Raw genomic sequence first — 18,845 nt, 5'->3', positions numbered from 1 at the left:
CCTCTGCAGGAGACCCTCCAACACTAGCAGGTAGGTCTGGTTCAGTCTCCCCGGGGGTCACTGCTGCTTCCCCTGGGTCCCGATGCACACACTACTTTGTGTGTGCCCTCCAAGAGTGGAGTCTCCCCAGTGGGAGTCTCCCCAGTTGGAGTTTGCCCAGTCCTGTTGAAGTCCTGCAATCAATTCCTACTAGGCGTCAAAGTCTGATTCTCTAGGAATTCCTCCTCCTGTTGCCAGACCCCCGGGTTGGGAAGCCTGATGTGGGGCTCAGAACCTTCACTCCGGTGGGTGGACTTCTGTGGTATTAGTGTTCTGCAGTCTGTGAGTCACCCACCCAGCAGTTATGGGATTTGATTTTACTGTGATTGCGCCCCTCCTACCGTCTCACTGTGGCTTCTCCTTTGTCTTTGGATGTGGGGTATCTTTTTTGGTGAGTTCCAGTGTCTTCCTGTCAATGATTGTCCAGCAGGTAGTTGTGATTCTGGTGTTCTCGCAAGAGGGAATGAGAGCACGTCCTTCTACTCCGCCATCTTGTTTGCTCCCCTTGCTCATGTGATTTTTATTCCTCATTTTGTTAATGTGGCATCACATTGGTTTTTGGATAAGTTTGATTTGTTTTTTTTTAGACATAATGTTATTGCACACTTAATAGACAACAGTGTAGTGTAAACATAACTTTTATTTATTTATCTTTAAAATATTTATTTATTTGGCTGCGCTGGGTCTTAGTTGTGGCACGTGGGATCTTTGTTTCCGTGTGTGGGATCTTTTAGTTGCGGCTTGTGGGACCTTTTTTAGCTGCAGTATGCGGGCTCTTAGTTGCAGCATGTGGGATCTAGTTCCCTGACCAGGGATCGAACATGGGCCCCCTGCATTGGGAGCTCGGGGTCTTAACCACTGGACTACGAGGGAAGTCCCAACATAACTTTTACATGTATTGGGAAACCAAAAAATTTGTGTGACTCATTTTATTCCAGTATTCACTTTATTGCCGTGGCCTGGAACTGAGCTTGCAATATCTCCGAGATATGTCTGTGATTGGTTTGTTCAGATTTTCTGTTTTTTCATAATTTGGTCTTAGACAGTTTTGTGTTTCTAGGAATTTATCTATTTCTTCTAGGTTGCCCAATTTGTTGGCATATAATTGTTCATAATAGTTTCTTATTATCCTTTGTATTTCTGTGTTACCATTTGGAACATCTTTTCATTTTTGGTTTCTGTGTTTTTTGTTTTTGCAGTTGGTTAGTTCCCCAACCAGGGATTGAACCTGGGCCACGTTGTTAAGATTTGTTTCGTGGTCTGACATACGATCTGTCCTGGAGAATGTTCCATGAGCACTTGAAGAATGTGTATTTTGTTGCTTTTGGATGGAATGTTCTGTATATATTTGTTCCATCTTGTCTAATATGTCATTTAGGGCCTGTGTTTCCCTACTGTTGTTTTGGTCTGGATGACCTATCTATTGATGTAAATGGGGTTTTAAAGGCTCCTGTAATTACATTGCTGTCTGTTTCTTCCTTTAGGTCTCTTAATATTTGTCTTATATATTTAGGTGCTCCTGGAGTTAAAATTCATGAAGAGTATTAAGTTACCTTTTCTGTCCTAAGTTTCTTGATAAACTTTAAGAAGAAAATAAATAAAATTTACTTTATTTGTTTGGGTTAGTACCCAAAATAGATATATTCTTGGCTTAAACATTATTTGAATTGGTAGTGATATCACTCATAAAGACCTGTATTGTCTTTTATCTTTTTGTTGTTGTTGTTGAGGTATAGTTGTTTTACAGTGTTGTGTTAGTTTCTACTGTACAGCGAAGTGGAGATCCCTGTGCCATACAGCAGGTTCTTATTAGTTATGTATTTTATACATATTAGTGTATATATGTCACTCCCAATCTCCCAATTCATCCCCCACCCCCACTTTGCCCCCTTGGCATCCATACGTTTGTTCACTACGTCTGTGTCTCTATTTATGCCTTGCAAACCAGTTCATCTGTACCGTTTTTCTAGATTCCACATATATGCGTTAATATACGATATTTGTTTTTCTCTTTCTGACTTCACTCTGTATGGCAGTCTCTAGGTCCATCCACGTCTCTACAAATGACCCAATTTCGTTCCTTTTTATGGCTAATATTCCATTGTATGTATGTACCACATCTTCTTTATCCCACATCTTCTTTATCCATTCTTCTGTCGATGCGTATTTAGGTTGCTTCCATGACCTGGGTAAATAGTAAACAGTGCTGCGGTGAACATTGGGGTGCATGTGTCTTTTTGAATTACTGTTTTCTCTGGGTATATGCCCAGTGGTGGGATTGCTGGGTCATACGGTAATTCTATTTTTAGTTTTTTAAGGAACGTCTGTACTGTTCTCCATAGTGGCTGTATCAATTTACATTCCCACCAACAGTGCAAGAGGGTTCCCTTTTCTCCACACCCTCTCCAGCATTTGTTGTCTTTTATCATTTTTGAATGAAGTATTGAGATAAAACCTTCCCCATAAAATTTTAGTGCATCTTGAAGTAATTGGCAGAAGAGAAACATGTTTTCAGAATTATAAAATATCAGTGCCCAAACTTTTAGAATCCCTAATGAACGTTCCCGTTTCAGTTGCTTCTTTTTCCTGTTTTATTTTGAATCACCAAAGAAGCATATGGATTTAATACTTTTAATGCTGTGATTCTGCCAAGAATAGTATTTAAAGAGAGATCAATTTTAATATTAGAGACCTTTAAAGATTGTTTTAAAAATAAGAATTACTACAAAAATAAGTTTCATACAGTATCTTTAGTTGGAAAAGAATGCAGTTTAGTCTAATCTCCCCAATCACATTGTAAGCTTTATGGTGGTAGATAACCTCTGCTGCTTTTACTGTCTTTTAACTCATTTAATTTTCACAACATTCTCATTTTAAAGATGAGAAAACTTGGGCAGGAAGTTAAGAAAGCCAAGTTCAGGTGTCTAATAAGTGCTCAAGCTGAGATTTGAACCTAGGCAGTTGGCATGTGCTGGGTGTCTAACAAGAACTTGGTGTAGGACCTGTATTTTTTTAATAGGGAATTTGATTGCTGTGGTGCCAGATAACCTAAAGCAGGTGTGTGTTTTAAAATGAAATGTAACTCCTGAGTTGGCAGCGTGATCAGAGATTGGATTTTACATGGGGAAGTTTTTGGGGAGTTGGAAGAGCCATGAGGTCCTGTTCCTACCACTTGAGAACTTTTTGTTTCTTTGGTGTTCAAGAAAAAGTTTATTCTCACACCATAGACAAAAATAAACTCAAAATAGCTTTAAGACTTAAACATAAGATGTGACACCACAAAACTCCTAGAAGAGAACCTAGGCAAAACATCCGCTGAAGTGGCAGTGTTTTCCTAGGGCAGTCTCCCAAGGCAATAGATATAAAAGCAAAAATAGACAAATGGGACCTAATCACACAGAAGCTTTTGCGTAGCAAAGGAAGTCATAAACAAGATGAAAAGACAGCCTACAGAATGAGAGAAAATACTTACAAACTATGCGACTTAGAAGGGCTTAATTTCCAAAATAATTAAACAGCTGATGCAACTCAATAACAAAAAACTAAAAAACCCAATCAAAAAATGGGCAGAAGACCCAAATAGACAGTTCTCCAAAGAAGACATATAGACGGCCAATAGGCACATGAAAAGATGCTCAACATCACTAATTATTAGAAAAATGCAAATCAAAACCATAATGAGGTACCACCTAACACCAGTCATAATGGCCATCATTAAAAAGTATACAAATAACAAATGCTGGAGAGGATGTAGAGAAAAGGGAATCCTTCTGCACTGTTGGTGGGAATGTAAGTTGGTGCAGCTACTATGGAAAACAGTATGGAGGGTTCTTGAACTAAAAATAGAGTTAACATATGATCCAGCAATCCCACTTCTGGGCATATATCTGGGCAAAACTCCAATTCAAAAAGATATATGCACCCCTATGTTCATAGCAGCACTATTCACAATAGCTGAGACATGGAAACAACTTACATGTCCATCGACAGATGAATGGATAAGGATGTGGTATTATATATACACGTGGAATATTAGCCATAAAAAAGTGAAATAATGCCATTTGCAGCAACATGGATGTACCTCAAGATTATCATACTTAAGTGAAGTAAGTCAGAGGAAGACAAATACCATATGATATCACTTATATGTGGAATCTAAAATATGATACAAATGATGAACCTATTAACAAAACAGAAACAGACTCACGGACATAGAAAACAAATTTATGGTTACCAAAGGGGAAAGAGGGTGGGGAAGGTTGGGATTAGCAGACACACACTAGTATACATAGAATAGATAACCAACAAGGACCTACTGTATAGCACAAGGAACTATATTCAATATCCTGTAATAAACTAATGGAAAAGAATATGAAAAAGAAAAAAATGTATTCTACTATTGTGGAACTTGAAGTTTAACTAGGGAGCTTCGTAAATATAGTACAAGGTAGAAAATGATTAATGTCATTGGACAGAGAGACTAGAGGCAGTGTTAGAATAAGGTAACCTCAGAGAGCATCTCATCCCGGCTTCTCAAAGTGTGTCCAAGAGCCAGTAGCTTCAGCTTCACCTGGGTAGAATCTCAAGCCCTTCTGAATCAGTGTGCATTTTAACCAGATTACCCAGTGATTTGGATTCCATTAAAACTTGAGAAGCACAGATCTAACTCCATCATTTTACAGGTGAGGGAACAGGCCCTGAAGGATGAGATAACTTGGCTGGTTTAGTGGGATTACAGAACTTGAGCCCAGTGCCCCATGTTCTTGGTAGGGCTACTATGTCTGCACTGTGCCATCCTAGTTAGGAAGTACTTTGGGATTTCAGAGAAGGTTGTCTCTTAAATAGGGCTTCTTTCAAAGCTTAGAAAGGTAAAGGCATATGCAGATTCTTTCATTATTTTTTTTTTCATGTGCCTAGAACCTTGTTGATTGTCACTTGCTTTAGCTATATGCTCAGAATACATTCCTTAGAGGAATCATGTTGATCATAACTTACCTTTCTTGATTATGTACATTCTCTCCCCAAAAGATCTGTATCATTTCTGGATACTATATAATACTCCTGTGTTAAGAACATGTTTTTTGTTCAAATCCAGGACTCCATGGTTAAAATTATATTTTAAGCCCTTAGTCATTTCTGGTTATCCATTATTATTTTTAGGAATAAATTGAGACTTAGAGAAAAAGTTTGTTTAATTACTATTTGAAGAATAAAAAGCCTCTGAAACAATTGAAAGGAATAATCTTTCTTTTAAGAGTGTTGCTTGCCTCTTCCTTACAAAAATAGAAACGGGGAAAATGTAAACAGCATGCATTGCTAGAAGTGTACTGTTCCCTACTTTTGTCTTCACCTCTGTTTTACACTGAGCATAATTAGTAAACTTGCAAATGTTTCTAATCTCAGTTACAAAAGTGATTTTCTGAAGTATTTTTATGAGGCATCAGTGGCACATTTTTTGAAAAGCATTCAACACAAATCATTTCACACCTGACACACAGATTTGATTTTTGCTTTTTAAAAAGAAACTGAGGTAAAGTACACATAAAAATTTCTGTCTTTAAATTTTTAATTAAAAATAATTTGGGGTCGCATCATGTGGCTTGCAGGAAGTTCAGTTCCCCGACCAGGGATTGAACCTGGGCCATGGCAGTGAAAGCGCCGAATCCCAACCACTAGACCAGCAGGGAACTCCCGAATTTGCCGTCTGTAATTTTTGAGTGTACAGGTCAGTCGTGTTAAGAATATTCACATCGTTATGCAGCAGATCTCCAGAACTTTTTCATCTTGTAAATCTGAAACTCTACACCCATTGAACCGCAACTCCCCACTTTTCTTTCCCCCGAGTCTCTGGCAACTATCCTTTCTACTTCAGTTTCTGTGAGTTTGACTACTTTAGATACCTCATTAAGTGGGATCATATAGTATTTGTCTTTTTGCAAGTGGCTTATTATATATTTCATTATTAGTTTAAAGTCCTCAAAGCTCATGCTGTAGCATGTGTCAGTTTCCTCCCTCTTCAGGCTGAGTAATTTTACATTGTGTGTATGTACCACATTTTGTTCATTCATCTATTGATGGATGCTTAGGTTGCTTCCACCTTTTGATTATTCTGAATAATGCTGCTGTGAACATAGGTGTATAGTGCTTTTTCACTTTAAGCAGCTTTGCTAAATTATCTGTGAGTTTGTTAGTGAGGAAAACATTACACTAGTTAGAAGACTTCAGCTGACCATTGCTTTCTCCTTGCCTGCTAACTGTATAACCTTATGTAAGATATGTGACCACTGTGAGTCTATGGACCTCCTTATGTAAGAGATGAAACACATTCACAAAATTGTAATAGTTCTGAAATGTAACACAAATGTAAGGAGACCAATGACTATTTATTTAATCCATTTGCTTTCAGTACTTTGAGTTTGTTGTTTTGGTGAGCTGTACCTGAAAAGATCTCCACCATAACATTAAATATTGGTATCATTAATTCCTCAACTGTATAATGTACAAACTTTTTATCTTGAAAACATAAATAGCAACTTTAATGTTGAAAAGGAAGAATGAGTTAAAAACCAAGAAAATATACATTTTGAGTAACAATTTGATGATGGCCCTTGGCTTATCTCTGAAGAATGTTCCCTGAAGGAGTTGGTGCCTAGTGTTAACCTCGATTGTTTATTAGTGGAATTGAGAGAAGTTGCCAGTCCTTTCAGATACTACCCATTAGGTTTCCCCAGTTTTAGATACAGCCGTAGTGGTTTGATGTGTGGCAACAAACAGCATTATATCTTCTTAAAAGTTTTGTTGTTTTTTTTTTTTAAGTAAGAGGAACTCAGGAGTGTTTGTCTTCTAGGCTCATCAACAGAGCAGACGAGCAGATCGTTTAGTAGCTGCAGGGAAATACGAAGAGGCTATTTCTTGTCACAAAAAGGCTGCAGGTGAGTATTCTTTTTAAGAAATACTGAGTCTAAAACTTCAGGGCAGTTTCTTTTTTCCAGTATCTCTCAACACGTTATTTAGAATGAAAGTCACAAGAGTAATGATGTGTTGTTGCCCTGCATGTACCAGGTTGATACTACTGACCCACTGGAACACAGCTTGAATTATTTTTCAAGTGAGTGTGTTAGATTTTCCAGCTCCTCCTAACCCAGTCTTTCTAAATCAAGAAGATTGCATATGCCGTATTCATAAATGATTCCTGGACACAGCTTCCTGAGCCTGAGGATCCCCAGAGACAGAAGTGATTCCAAGAAGTGTCTGTCAATTCATCTTAGTTGTTACAGAGAAGGAGTCTGGATTTCAAATATTTAGCTTTTTTGGGTTTTGAAAGTAATAACCAATTTAATTGCAGCCATTAATTTTCACTGAGTTTCTGTTTTCTAAGATGCTGATAATACAAAATCCATTGAAACTCTTTCCTGTGGCCTTTCTTTAGCTTCCCTTCTGAATGTTTCGTCTATACATTCATGCCTATAGTACCATGCTGCTCATGACCTTCTTTTAGGTATGAAGTTTAGAATTACTGGATTCTTACCAAACACCTAATTTTATCCCAGTCATACAAGCTAGCATATGTTGAACTCAGAAATAGATCTTCAGGGTCTGTTTGTACAGACTGGTTTCTGTTAGCTGAGTAGCCTAAAAGCTTCGGGGCGGGGGTGCTTCATCCTACGGTGGAGTGGCTGCCTGTCTTAGAGCGAGCCCCATACTCTTTCCGCTGGAGGAAGGCGCTTTCCTCCCCTCTAGGCCAGTACCATGATCCAAGTCCTGCTTTTTCCTGGCAGAGGCTGCCCCTCCTGATAAGTACTTCTATGTCAGTGATTTTTGCCTACAAGTCAGTAATTTTCAGAGAAAATTTCACGTCTTATTTTTGAAGAGTTAGTTTTGCTACTGAAGTGTACCCCTTCAGCTGTAGGGCTGAATGCATTGTATACATCCCATAAATCTTTGTGGATTTTTATGGTGAATTTTATGGGAGCTTTAGACAACATTAAACTTGGCAGCTAGTGCTCTTTAAATCTTTCATAAGCCATATTTTGTTATGAATCAGATTGTTAAATTTATAGTCACTATAAAAAAAAGTGTACTATACTATTTTTTAAAAAAAACATGAATGCTGCAGTGAAATGCTACATTTAGTTAAATAATCCAGAGTGGTCATGGCTACACATAAATAACAGACTGATCAGCACTAGGTTGTGTGTTGATTGGTAGGATATTCTGCCCCCGCCCCTCGCCGAGAAGCTACATTTAGTTAAATAATCCAGAGTGGTCATGGCTACACATAAATAACAGGCTGATCAGCACTAGGTTGTGTGTTGATTGGTAGGATATTCTGCCCCCGCCCCTCGCCGAGAAGGAAGGATTTATTACTTGCAGCAAGTAAGGAGAACATTTGCTTTCCCAAAGCAGTGTCTCTGGATTGGTAGGATATTCTGAATACATAAAAGAGAGAGAAGTTTCTTTCATTCCTAGCCTGCATCCCTGTCTTTATTTGAAGACTTAAAATTAATGTTGGGCTTTTAAATTCTTCTCTCCCTTTCTCTGTATCTAAAGGAAAGATAAAGGCAGTCTGTTGGATCCCATTAGCTCTAATTATGGAGATACAACTTTAAGTGTGATTAGTTAATCCCACCCAGCGGATTTGATTTGGAGTTTAGACTTGGTTAAAAATAGCCTTGTGTTGTGTTTCAGAGTAGAGTTGTGAATGTAGTGCTAGTTTGAAAATTAATGTGGTTAGAATGAGCTCAGTGTTTTCTAAATTGACTTACATCTAGGGCTCGAACAGAGGTGTTTTGGGAGGTATGGATGTAAATGTATCCTGAGAGGAAGGAATTTAGTATTTGGAAATCATTTTAGAGACAAAACAGGGAAAGGTCATCATCTGAGAAAGACTGGTGGGATGAAAGCCTGAAATGAGAGAATTTAAGGGCAAAAGAAGGGGCCTCTGTTCAAGATCAGAGGAGATTCTGAGACAGTTTACCCGAGACTACACAGCTAAGGACTCATATCCTCTACACTTTGTAGTGTTCTGATAGTGTTTTGTAAATATATAGAAATAAAGAGGTTACTTGATAAACTGAGATACCCAACCCAGAAGGAGAAAGCTGTCTACATCTGGCAGGAGGTGGGGAGGAGGAGGTGTATGCATTTTTACCGCTCTATATTGAAAAAAAGTTAAGAAGCCATAAACTACTAAGAATTCAGCATTATTGCTTTAAACCCTATTGCTTTAAACCCTTGATTAGCAGCTGTAACTGGTTTTCTATAACTCTCCCTTATCAGTCTTTTTTTTAAAAATAAATTTATTTTATTTTTGGCTGCGTTGGGTCTTTGTTGCTGCACACGGGCTTTCTCTAGTTGCAGCGAATGGGGGCTACTCTTTGTTGCAGTGCGTGGGCTTCTCATCGCGGTGGCTTCTCTTGTTGCGGAGCATGGGCTCTAGGCACGTGGGCTTCAGTAGTTGTGGCGCTCGGGCTCAGTAGCTGTGGCGCACGGGCTTAGCTGCTCTGTGGCATGTGGGATCCTCCTGGACCAGGACTTGAACCCGTGTCCCCTGCATTGGCAGGCAGATTCTTAACCACTGCGCCACCAGGGAAGTCCTCCCTTACCAGTCTTAATGCAATCCAGTTTCTAAGTGGATTTCGAAAAAGAGCAAAAGCTTAAATGGGAAGTTAATCATAGGCATTAACAATGCCTAGAACTCAAAATGAACTTTTCAGAAGATGAGCAGACCTCAGAGTACATTGTTTATATGTATTTGATAGTAAATGTTATTATTTTAAGAAGTGATAGATTCTTCAGATTTTCTTAATTCCTTTTCTTCATCATTTACTTAGTATTTACTTCAAATATTAGCCTTGTATCATAATTGAAGAAAGCAGTTTAACCACATGGCTAAATATTTCTGAGATAAGTATTCTCTGCCTACATTTCTGTCTTGGGCATTTGTTCCTTTTGTGGCTCTGGGGTAAACTCATTACCATGCAGTCAGATTAAAAAATTTTTTTTTCTTTTAAAATAACTTTTCTTTTAAGACCCAGATTTTAAGATTGGGAAATAATTTAAATGACAGTGTGACTCTTTTTGAATTCTCTGAGCTTTGGGAACTCCGTGTCCTTGGGTGTCTTCTTCTGTCGTGTTATAGTTTCAAGGTTCTACAAAGGGAGGCACTGCATTTGGGTTAAGCTTGGTTTTGTGAAACTGTTCTATGTGTTAAGAAACTGGATTTAAAGCAAACTGTATTTCAGACAGGGAGGCAAATGTACACAGAATAATGGGAGGGATGTCTAGGGAAATCCACACAATCACAGTAAGAGATAGAATGTCTCAGCAGACTTACACATGAACAAAAGGAAAAGAAGTCGTCTGTATGCAGTTATACAGACTTAATAAGACAAAAAGTTGAGGGGAAAATGTAGGTATGGCTGGAGCACAGGCCATATAACCAACTCTGTTTTCTGATGTGGAGGCAGCATCCAATTAGTCTGTCTTGAAGACTGTGATAGAACCTGGCAGACAACAGTTCTAAGTGATGAACTCAGGAAATCATTAAAATATTTGGATTAAGATTAGACAGAAAGCAGTGCCTATAGTATTGGAGAAAAGGCAAGAAGGAAGTTAATGTATGAGAGATGCCAAAAAGTTTATAGTGAGCAAGAGATAAAAAAATGGGGATTAATTGGATACGACCTATTATTAATAATACTTGTTATTTATACCCTGTCTTGTTCCAGCAAGATATAAAAGGGCTTACAGAGGAATACAACAAAATATAAAATCCATAGAAAGATAAAATGGGGGAGGACTGGTAGTTCACAAAATGCATCATGAGTTCTTGAAGGGGAACATGGCCTTCAGCATTCTAGCAGTCAGCTTAGAGAGGAAAGTTATGGATTTTTACAGTGACATTTTCATAAATGTCCTAATACTGCCTGCAGCTACTTATTATAAATATGTCAGTGAGTTCTTTGGGCTTTTAACTACCAGATTCACAGTAGGCTGATAGTATAGCTCAGACACAATTCAATAAAAGTAGTTCTATAGGAGACCAAAATGATAGTTTAGGTATTCATGTGGGTAAAAAGTCATTGATAGTCAATATCTTGATATTTTTGTGAGCATAATTTGAGTAATAGGAATTTGATAGGTTCTTGTTTAATTTTAAGCCTACCTAATTCTGTTTTTCTGATTATGCCATCTTTACTTCCTTAACTGTGAAATCTACATTGATTTAAAAGAACCAGCCCCTCCAAGGTGAAGTATGGAATATGTACATTTGATTACCACTGATATTTTTTATGGAGAAGTTAAGAATCCTTTTTTTTTTTTAAATCCTTTTCGGGAATAGGGTAACTATGTAGCAGAATTGCTTCTAAGACCAGTTCTCTTTGTCATATGAGGAGTATTAAAACTCTTTGTTTGACCTTTTGATAACAAAATGACGACACATAATGTGTCTCTTTTTTTTTTTTTTTTTAACCAGCGTATCTTTCTGAAGCTATGAAGCTGACACAGTCTGAGCAGGTAAGACACTTCAATATTTTCAACAAGGGTTAGAAGGATTTTCTGTGGAGACTTGAATTGTGTATAAAATAACATTGTGCTCCTCCCAAAACACTGCAGTCAGAAATACATAAAATGGGGAAGAGATGAGTACTTCAGAAAGGAAATTAAAACTAAATGAACTGTTGGGATTAACATATACATATTTTACATATATAAAATAGATAATCAACAAAAACCTACTGTATAGCACAGGGAACTCTACTCAGTACTCTGTAATAATCTAAATGGGAAAAGAATCTGAAAAAGGATAGATTCATGTATAACTGAATCACTTTGCTATCCACCTGAGACTAACACAACTTTGTCAATCAACTATACTCCAGTATAAAATAAAAAATAAAACGAAGTGAACTGCTGTTGATGGCATGCAGAAACTGCTGTCCTTTTTTCTAGGGGTTTCTCACAGACCTTAGATTGCCAGGCGTGTCCTTTAGAGAGCTGTTAGTGCCTTTCCTGATCATTAGCTCATTTGACCATGAGCTCACAGTAAGTAAGCAGGCCTGGCCCAGGGGAAACCAGTTGGCCTTACCTTTGCTTGTCAAAGATAATTTAAATCCAGACCTGTCTTTTCCTAAATTCCTAAGCAGTTCTGGTACTTTTAAATTTGTTTCACCAATGGCTTTAAATTGTCTTCTGTGTCTGGGGAGGGCCTGCCTAGGTTTTTAAAATACCTTTACACAAAGCTACATCTTTATCCAAAGGTGATTTCCTGATTATAAAAGTGGCAGGTCCACAGGAGTTACTTGGTAAATGTTTGTTTAATTGAATTAAGGAGATCTGAGGGGATATCAGTGGCAGGGAAAACATACCAGTTCCTCAGACTGAACGAAGAGAACTTAAAAGTTGTGTTCCATTCTGTGCACTTCCCTTTGACTGTCCAGAACTGCTTGTGTTAGCCATGTAATGTAGACCTGCGTCGAGACTTTAGCTAGTTGTAGAATTAAAGTCTAAATAGGAAAGTTTTCTGATTTTAAGCTGAGTACAAATAGCATTGCAGATGGGAAAGGCACATTCAAAAACGGTCTGATTCACCATGTCGATTGGAACTGGAATAGGACTTCTTCTGACTTCTTGAATGGTATTTTGTTTATGAATGAAAATGTTAACTTACCTAGAAAGATTTAGTTACTTTGAAAAGTGTTTGAGGTTCTGTTGAATTGCAAACAGTATAAATAAAAAATTTTAACTGCTATTGGGTTTTTCAGAAAAGAAGATACTGAAATAGTATTTACCAGACATTACTGAAGCGACTTAAAATGTTAAATTGTACCTTTCCTTCTGTGTAATAGGCTCATTTATCACTGGAACTGCAAAGGGATAGTCACATGAAACAGCTTCTCCTCATCCAGGAGAGATGGAAGAGGGCAAAGCGGGAGGAAAGATTGAAAGCCCAGCAGAGCACAGACAAGGATGCCGCTGCCCAGCTACAGGCATCTCACAGACCCTCTGCTGAGGACGCAGACAGCCAGAGCCCCCTGCTCTCTCAGAATTACAGCCCTTCCACAGAGAAACACTTGCCTGAAATTCAGGGGGTCTTTGACAGGGATCCAGACACACTACTATTTTTACTTCAGCAGAAGAGCGAGCCAACAGAGCTGTGCATTGGAAGCAAAGCCCCAAAAGATGATAAAACAATTATAGAGGAGCAGGCAACCAAAATTGCAGATTTGAAGAGGCATGTGGAATTCCTCGTGGCTGAGAATGAAAGATTAAGGAGAGAAAACAAACAGCTAAAGGCTGAAAAGGCCAGACTTCTAAAAGGCCCGATAGAAAAGGAGCTTGACGTCGATGCTGATTTTGTAGAAAAGTCAGAGTTATGGAGCTTGCCACCACATGCAGAAACTGCTACAGCCTCTTCAACCTGGCAGAGGTTTGCGTCAAATACTGGGAAAGCCAAGGATATTCCAATACCCAATCTTCCTCCCTTGGATTTTCCATCTCCAGAACTTCCCCTCATGGAACTCTCTGAAGATATTCTGAAAGGACTTATGAATAATTAAAATGGAAGGCCATAGAAGAGGTGAAAAAGAGGAAATAATACGGTAATACAGTTAATCCAGCAAAAAAAAAAAAAAAAAGGGAAAACCACATGCAAGGGTGTCCCGGAGATGCTGAACCCAGCATCCTGCGGAGAAGAGGCATTGACAAGACTCGGAAACAGTCACTGTGAAGTATATCGCGCATCGGATTTACTGACTCGAGCTAATGATTCCAGACTTGGCAGATACTAAACTCTTGGAGGTTCACTTTCTCCTGATACAAACCAAATGGCTACCTGGAATAATTTTTTTTCAAGCAACAATTATTTTTCTTCAGGGTTAAAATGTATAAAAGTATGTTATGTGTAATTAATCTATAATGCCATAAATGATAATGCAAAACCTAAATAATAATGGTTGCCTGAGGGGCTGCCTTGTATTTGAAACATGCTTTCTATTCATGCATTGACTGTATGCATCTTGTCATGCACATTTCCTTTGTTTAATAAGGTGTGTAAGACACACCTTTCTAGAAGAAACTGTGTGCCACACTTTGCACTACTCGTAACGTTAATGATAACCTCAAGACTATCAGGAGAAATACTTAAATTTCCATTTTATGAAGAAAGGAACCAAATTATTAGTTATGCTTTTTTAAAAAATTACCAGTTTACATAATTAATCAGGGTGCATTTTAAGTTCTAACTTTTTTTGTTTATTGTATAATGCATCATTTGAAAATACCAAGGAAATATCCTTTTGTTTTTAATGATGCATGAGTGGAAGTAATGCTGGTTGGCAGTATTGATTGTAAGAAATCAATAAAGTAATTGTATTTTATACCTTCGTTGAATGTGGTTGGTAGATAAAGAGCAAGTTTTGTATGGCTTCTGTGTTGGAAGTTTTGAATATGAATTTGAAGACATTCTGTCAGACGATTACTTTGGTATGTCAAAGGTTTTTTTCAGCGTTTTGTAGTCAGTTACCCCTGCAACCAAGGTGGAAGAGAACATGGGAGCTCGTGAGGTTTAAATGTGTTCCCAGCCTTCTTGGGCTGGCACACACGGAAAGGCTCGGGCTGGCCGGCGGCGGCCATTCTGGGGCACGTGCCCGCTTTTCAGAGCAGAGGCTGCAAAGCACTACATGAACGCTCTCCTCTATGCAGAGTCCAGTGATGTTCCAGGAGGGGAAGGGGAAGACGAAGACCTAAGTGAAACTTTTGGGTATAAGCCACTCGGTGTGTTTAAAGCGTAGACTTAGTTTATTGTGGGGGAGGCAAAAATATGGGCGAGCAGCATACCGCCTGTCCTGAGGGAATCGGGGACAATTGGGTTGAGGGGGTAGGGTTGGGCTCACACGTCTAGTGATGAAACTAGCAGAAGTACGATGAGATGGATGACCATGCAGAAGTCACTTTTTTCCTGTGTCTCATCTTGGTGCAGATGAAACCCAAATTAAACTAGTTTCTTAAAATATCATAAGAGTTCCAATCTCTGTTAATTGTCCATCTCAGTGTTGTAGTTCCCTAGACTCTGAGAATACTTTGCTTGCCTAACCTTCCTTATGAAACTTGAGATTTGAAAGATTGTGCCAATAATAAACTATTATTAGCATAGCCATTTCACTTTTAAAAATGAGCTTTGTTATGTTTTGACATGAACGCTTTGTAAGGCACCCTCCCGTTCTTCCCCTGCTGTCTCCCCTCCCCCTTCCCTCTCGTTAGTTTTAGCAGTTTGACATATATTTTGCAGGACCCTCTTCTATGCATTTCCACTAGCTAAATTCATGTTAAATGGACTAATTTTACTTTTCAGTTGTCTTTGAAGCTTTTATTCACACTCTTTAGTCCTCTTGTTTGATCTTGTTTTTAGGTTTGGGATTTGAGTCTGTCAATAGAATGTATGTGTCTTTTGACCAGATGACTTGGTACCTTTGCAGCAGCCTAGCAGTGTCTCCATGGAGTAGGTTCTTAAAACAAAAACACTTGTTTAATTGTTCCACAGGAGGGCACATGCCTCATCTCCTAGCTGAGGTTTGTTTTTAAGATGTTCTCCTCTCTTCTCTGTCTAGCTTAAGGCCCTGAAAGGGGTTTAAAGGAAAGCTTGCTTCCGCTAAAGCAAAGTGAATGATGCATGTACTGGAAAGGGAATAGACTCTTGTCCTTCCTTACTCCGTGATGGCCTCTTGCTTTTGAACCCAGATAAACTATTTGGGCATTAGAAAGCATAGTCCTGAGTTCTTTTAGCTTTTCACAGAATGTTGACAAAAACAAACATTTCTTTCAGAAAATTAGTATGTAGTAACAGTTTTAGCTATACTGCCATGGTAACCACATGTAAATCCATACTTTGGAAACCATGCTTAAGGGGGGGGAATAAGAAGATATTTTCAAAATAGTTCTTAAAGCCATTGTCTATCCCTAGTGTTTTAACACAGAGTTATTGAAACAATGCAAATATTTTGTCTCTAGGTAAGTCAATTCAAAATGTTAGATACATTATCTTTCAGCTTTTAACACTTTCTAAGCACTTTTTTGTTTTTTTAATTGAAGTGTAGTTGATTTACAGTATTAGTTTCATGTGTACAATATAGTGATTGACATTTTTATAGATTATACTCCATTTAAAGTTATTATAAAATAATGGCTGTATTCCCTGTGCTGTACAATGTATCATTGTAGCTTATTTTATTCATAGTAGTTTGTACCTCTTAATCCCCTGTCCCTATCTTGCCCCTCCCCACTTCCCTCTCCCCAGTGGTAACCAGTAGTTTGTTCTCTGTATCTGTGAGTCTGTTTCAGTTTTGTTATATTCATTTGTTTTATCTTTTTAAGCGGTAACATACAGTATTTGTCTTTCTCTGATGTATTTCACCAAGCATAGTACCCTACTGGTCCATCCATATTAGTGCAAACGGCAGAAAATTTACTTTTTTATGGCTGAGTAATATTCCATTTAATAGCCATTCTGATAGGCATGAGGTGACATTTGGTTTTGATTTGCATTTCTCTGAATAGCAGTGTTGAACATCTTTTCATGTGTTGGCCATATGTCTTCTTTATTTTTATTTTTTTTAATTTATTTTTTGTCTGCGTTGGGTCTTCGTTGTGCGCAGGCTTCTCATTGCAGTGGCTTCTCTTATTCTGGAGCACAGGCTCTAGGTGCATGGGCTTCAGTAGTTGCAGCACTCGGGCTCAGGCTCAGTAGTTGTGGTGCACGGGCTTAGTTGCTCCACGGCATGTGGGATCTTCCCAGACCAGGGATCGAACCCGTGGCCCCTGCATTGGCAGGTGGATTCTTAACCACTGCGCCACCAGGGAAGTTCATCTGTCTTCTTTAGAAAAATGTCCATTCAGGTCTTCAGTCCCTTTTTTAAAAAAAAAAATATTTATATATTTCAGATATTAATAATCCTAATTGGTCATAACATTTGCAAGTATTTTCTCCCATTCAGTAGGTTGTCTTTTTGTTGTGTCAGTGGTGTCCTTTGCTGTGTAAAAGCTTTTAAATTCAATTAGGTCTCATTTGTTTCCTTTGCCTAAGGAGACATCCAAAAAAAAAAAAAAAAACGGTTGCTATGATTTATGTCGAAGAGTGTTTTCTGCCTGTTTTCTTTTAGAAATTTTATGATTTCTGGTCTTACATTTAGGTCTTTTGAGTTTTTTTACATGGTGTGAGAAAATGTTCTAATTTCATTCTTTTGCATGTAGCTGTCCAGTTTTCCCAGCACCACTTAATGAAGAGACTGTCTTTTCTCCACTGTATATTCTTGCTCCTTTGTTGTAGATTAATTGGCCATATGTGTATGGGTTGATTTCTGAGCTATTTTGTTGCATTGATCTCTGTCTGTTTTTGTGCCAGTACCATATGTGTATGGGTTGATTTCTGAGCTAGTTTGTTGCATTGATCTCTGCGTCTGTTTTTGTGCCAGTACCATACTGTTTGAATTACTGTAGTTTTTTGTAGTGTAGTCCAGAAGTCAGGGTGCCTGATACCTCCAGCTTTTTTTTTTTTTCTCAAGATTGCTTTGGCTGGTAACTTTTTGTTTTGATATGTTTTGGATGCTATAATTCTTAGGACCTTTAATTTAAACCTATTATTTTATTAAAAAAAAAAAAAAAAGAAATTGAGGCCCAGAAGGTTAGGAGTTACATGAAGTTTTATGCCAGATTGGGAGCAGAGCCAAGAGAAGAGGTCTGACTAGCAGTCCTGTGCTGTTTCTGCTGGGCCACACTGGCCCAGCTGAGTTGTCTAGTTTCCCTCCTGTGGCCAAGGGGCCTCGTCGTTCAGATTTCTCTTCAGGTGCATACTATACCACTGCACCCCAGCTACCTGCTTCCCAAGGACAAGCTGGAGACCACCTGATGAAAGTTGAGCTTGTCCTTACAAGCACTTGCAGAAAACCCTAATGTCCATTTTCTGTGTTATCCCTTTTCATCTGTGAGGAGTTGTGATTAAAGTTTTGTTGTTTTAAAAGAATACTAAAAAAAAAAAAAAAAAAAAAAAAAAAAAAAAAAGTGTAAGGCAGTCCGCTATAGGGTGTGTTTATAACCTATTTGAAGAGTCTAGTAATAATAGCTGTTATTTATCGAATCATTCTAGACAGTGATCTTTATCATATTTTGTCATAATCCCAGTGTAGCCTAATTGGAGACCTCTGCCAGAGCAAGTGGCATGACTGTTTTAAGAATTTGTCTATTTTGTTCCAGTTGGAAGCCAGTCCTTCTAAGAGTCACCGCAGACCAACAGTGCCATCTAGTGGACGGTGAGAAACTTTCTGGTTCTTGTTCACTTGAAGGAGTTTGTGGTGGGCTGCAGAGTTTAAAAATCCTTAGTTGGTCTCTAGTAAATATTCTCAGTAAATACTCTCATAGTCAAGAGTGGTTTTATAGCTATGTATAGGCAAAAATATTTAAATCAGTGTCATCTGAAATACAGGCACCAGATAATAAATATCCATCTTTCCTTCTGCCACTAAAACTATAAAATAAGTAGCGTAGCCTTCATGAAAGTAGTGATGTGGTCAGAGGATGGGGAAATGGCTTCCTAGGTAAAGAACAAAGGCATGGAGTCAGAAATGGGAAGAACTGAGTAAGCTTGGTCAGAATCAGATCATGGCAAGACACACATGAGGAAATTTGGGGGAGGTGCATATGGATTGTCCTTCCCCCCATTTCCTGAAAGTGAGGGGGCCAGGGTCAGGTCCTGGTCTTGAGAAATGGAAAATATTTGGCTCAGTATCCAAAAAAGTCTTGGTAAGGCTGGG

General features: G+C 38.4%; 1 protein-coding gene across 3 annotated transcripts in view; it reads left to right on the top strand.

Annotated features, from left to right (window-relative positions):
- The window catches only part of NRBF2 (nuclear receptor binding factor 2), a 47,947-nt gene that overhangs the window by 16,736 nt on the left and 12,366 nt on the right, over positions 1–18,845 (top strand). Inside the window, exons 2-5 of one of the 3 annotated variants that reach the window (XR_003005939.1) lie at positions 6,887–6,971; positions 11,519–11,559; positions 12,891–13,934; positions 18,289–18,344. Coding sequence is in view for 2 of the 3 variants with exons in the window: in XM_024765221.1 (XP_024620989.1) it covers positions 6,887–6,971; positions 11,519–11,559; positions 12,891–13,601 (837 nt within the window). In the remaining variant the exon portion in view is untranslated. Of the gene's footprint in view, positions 1–6,886; positions 6,972–11,518; positions 11,560–12,890; positions 14,468–18,288; positions 18,345–18,845 lie in introns of those variants that run through there. The other 2 variants (XM_024765221.1, XM_024765222.1) reach the window with 2 other exon arrangements.

Source organism: Neophocaena asiaeorientalis, unplaced genomic scaffold, assembly GCF_003031525.2.
Source record: "Neophocaena asiaeorientalis asiaeorientalis breed wild unplaced genomic scaffold, Neophocaena_asiaeorientalis_V1.1 scaffold183, whole genome shotgun sequence".
Taxonomy (NCBI): Eukaryota; Metazoa; Chordata; class Mammalia; order Artiodactyla; family Phocoenidae; genus Neophocaena; species Neophocaena asiaeorientalis.
This window is presented reverse-complemented; position numbering and strand designations above follow the sequence as displayed.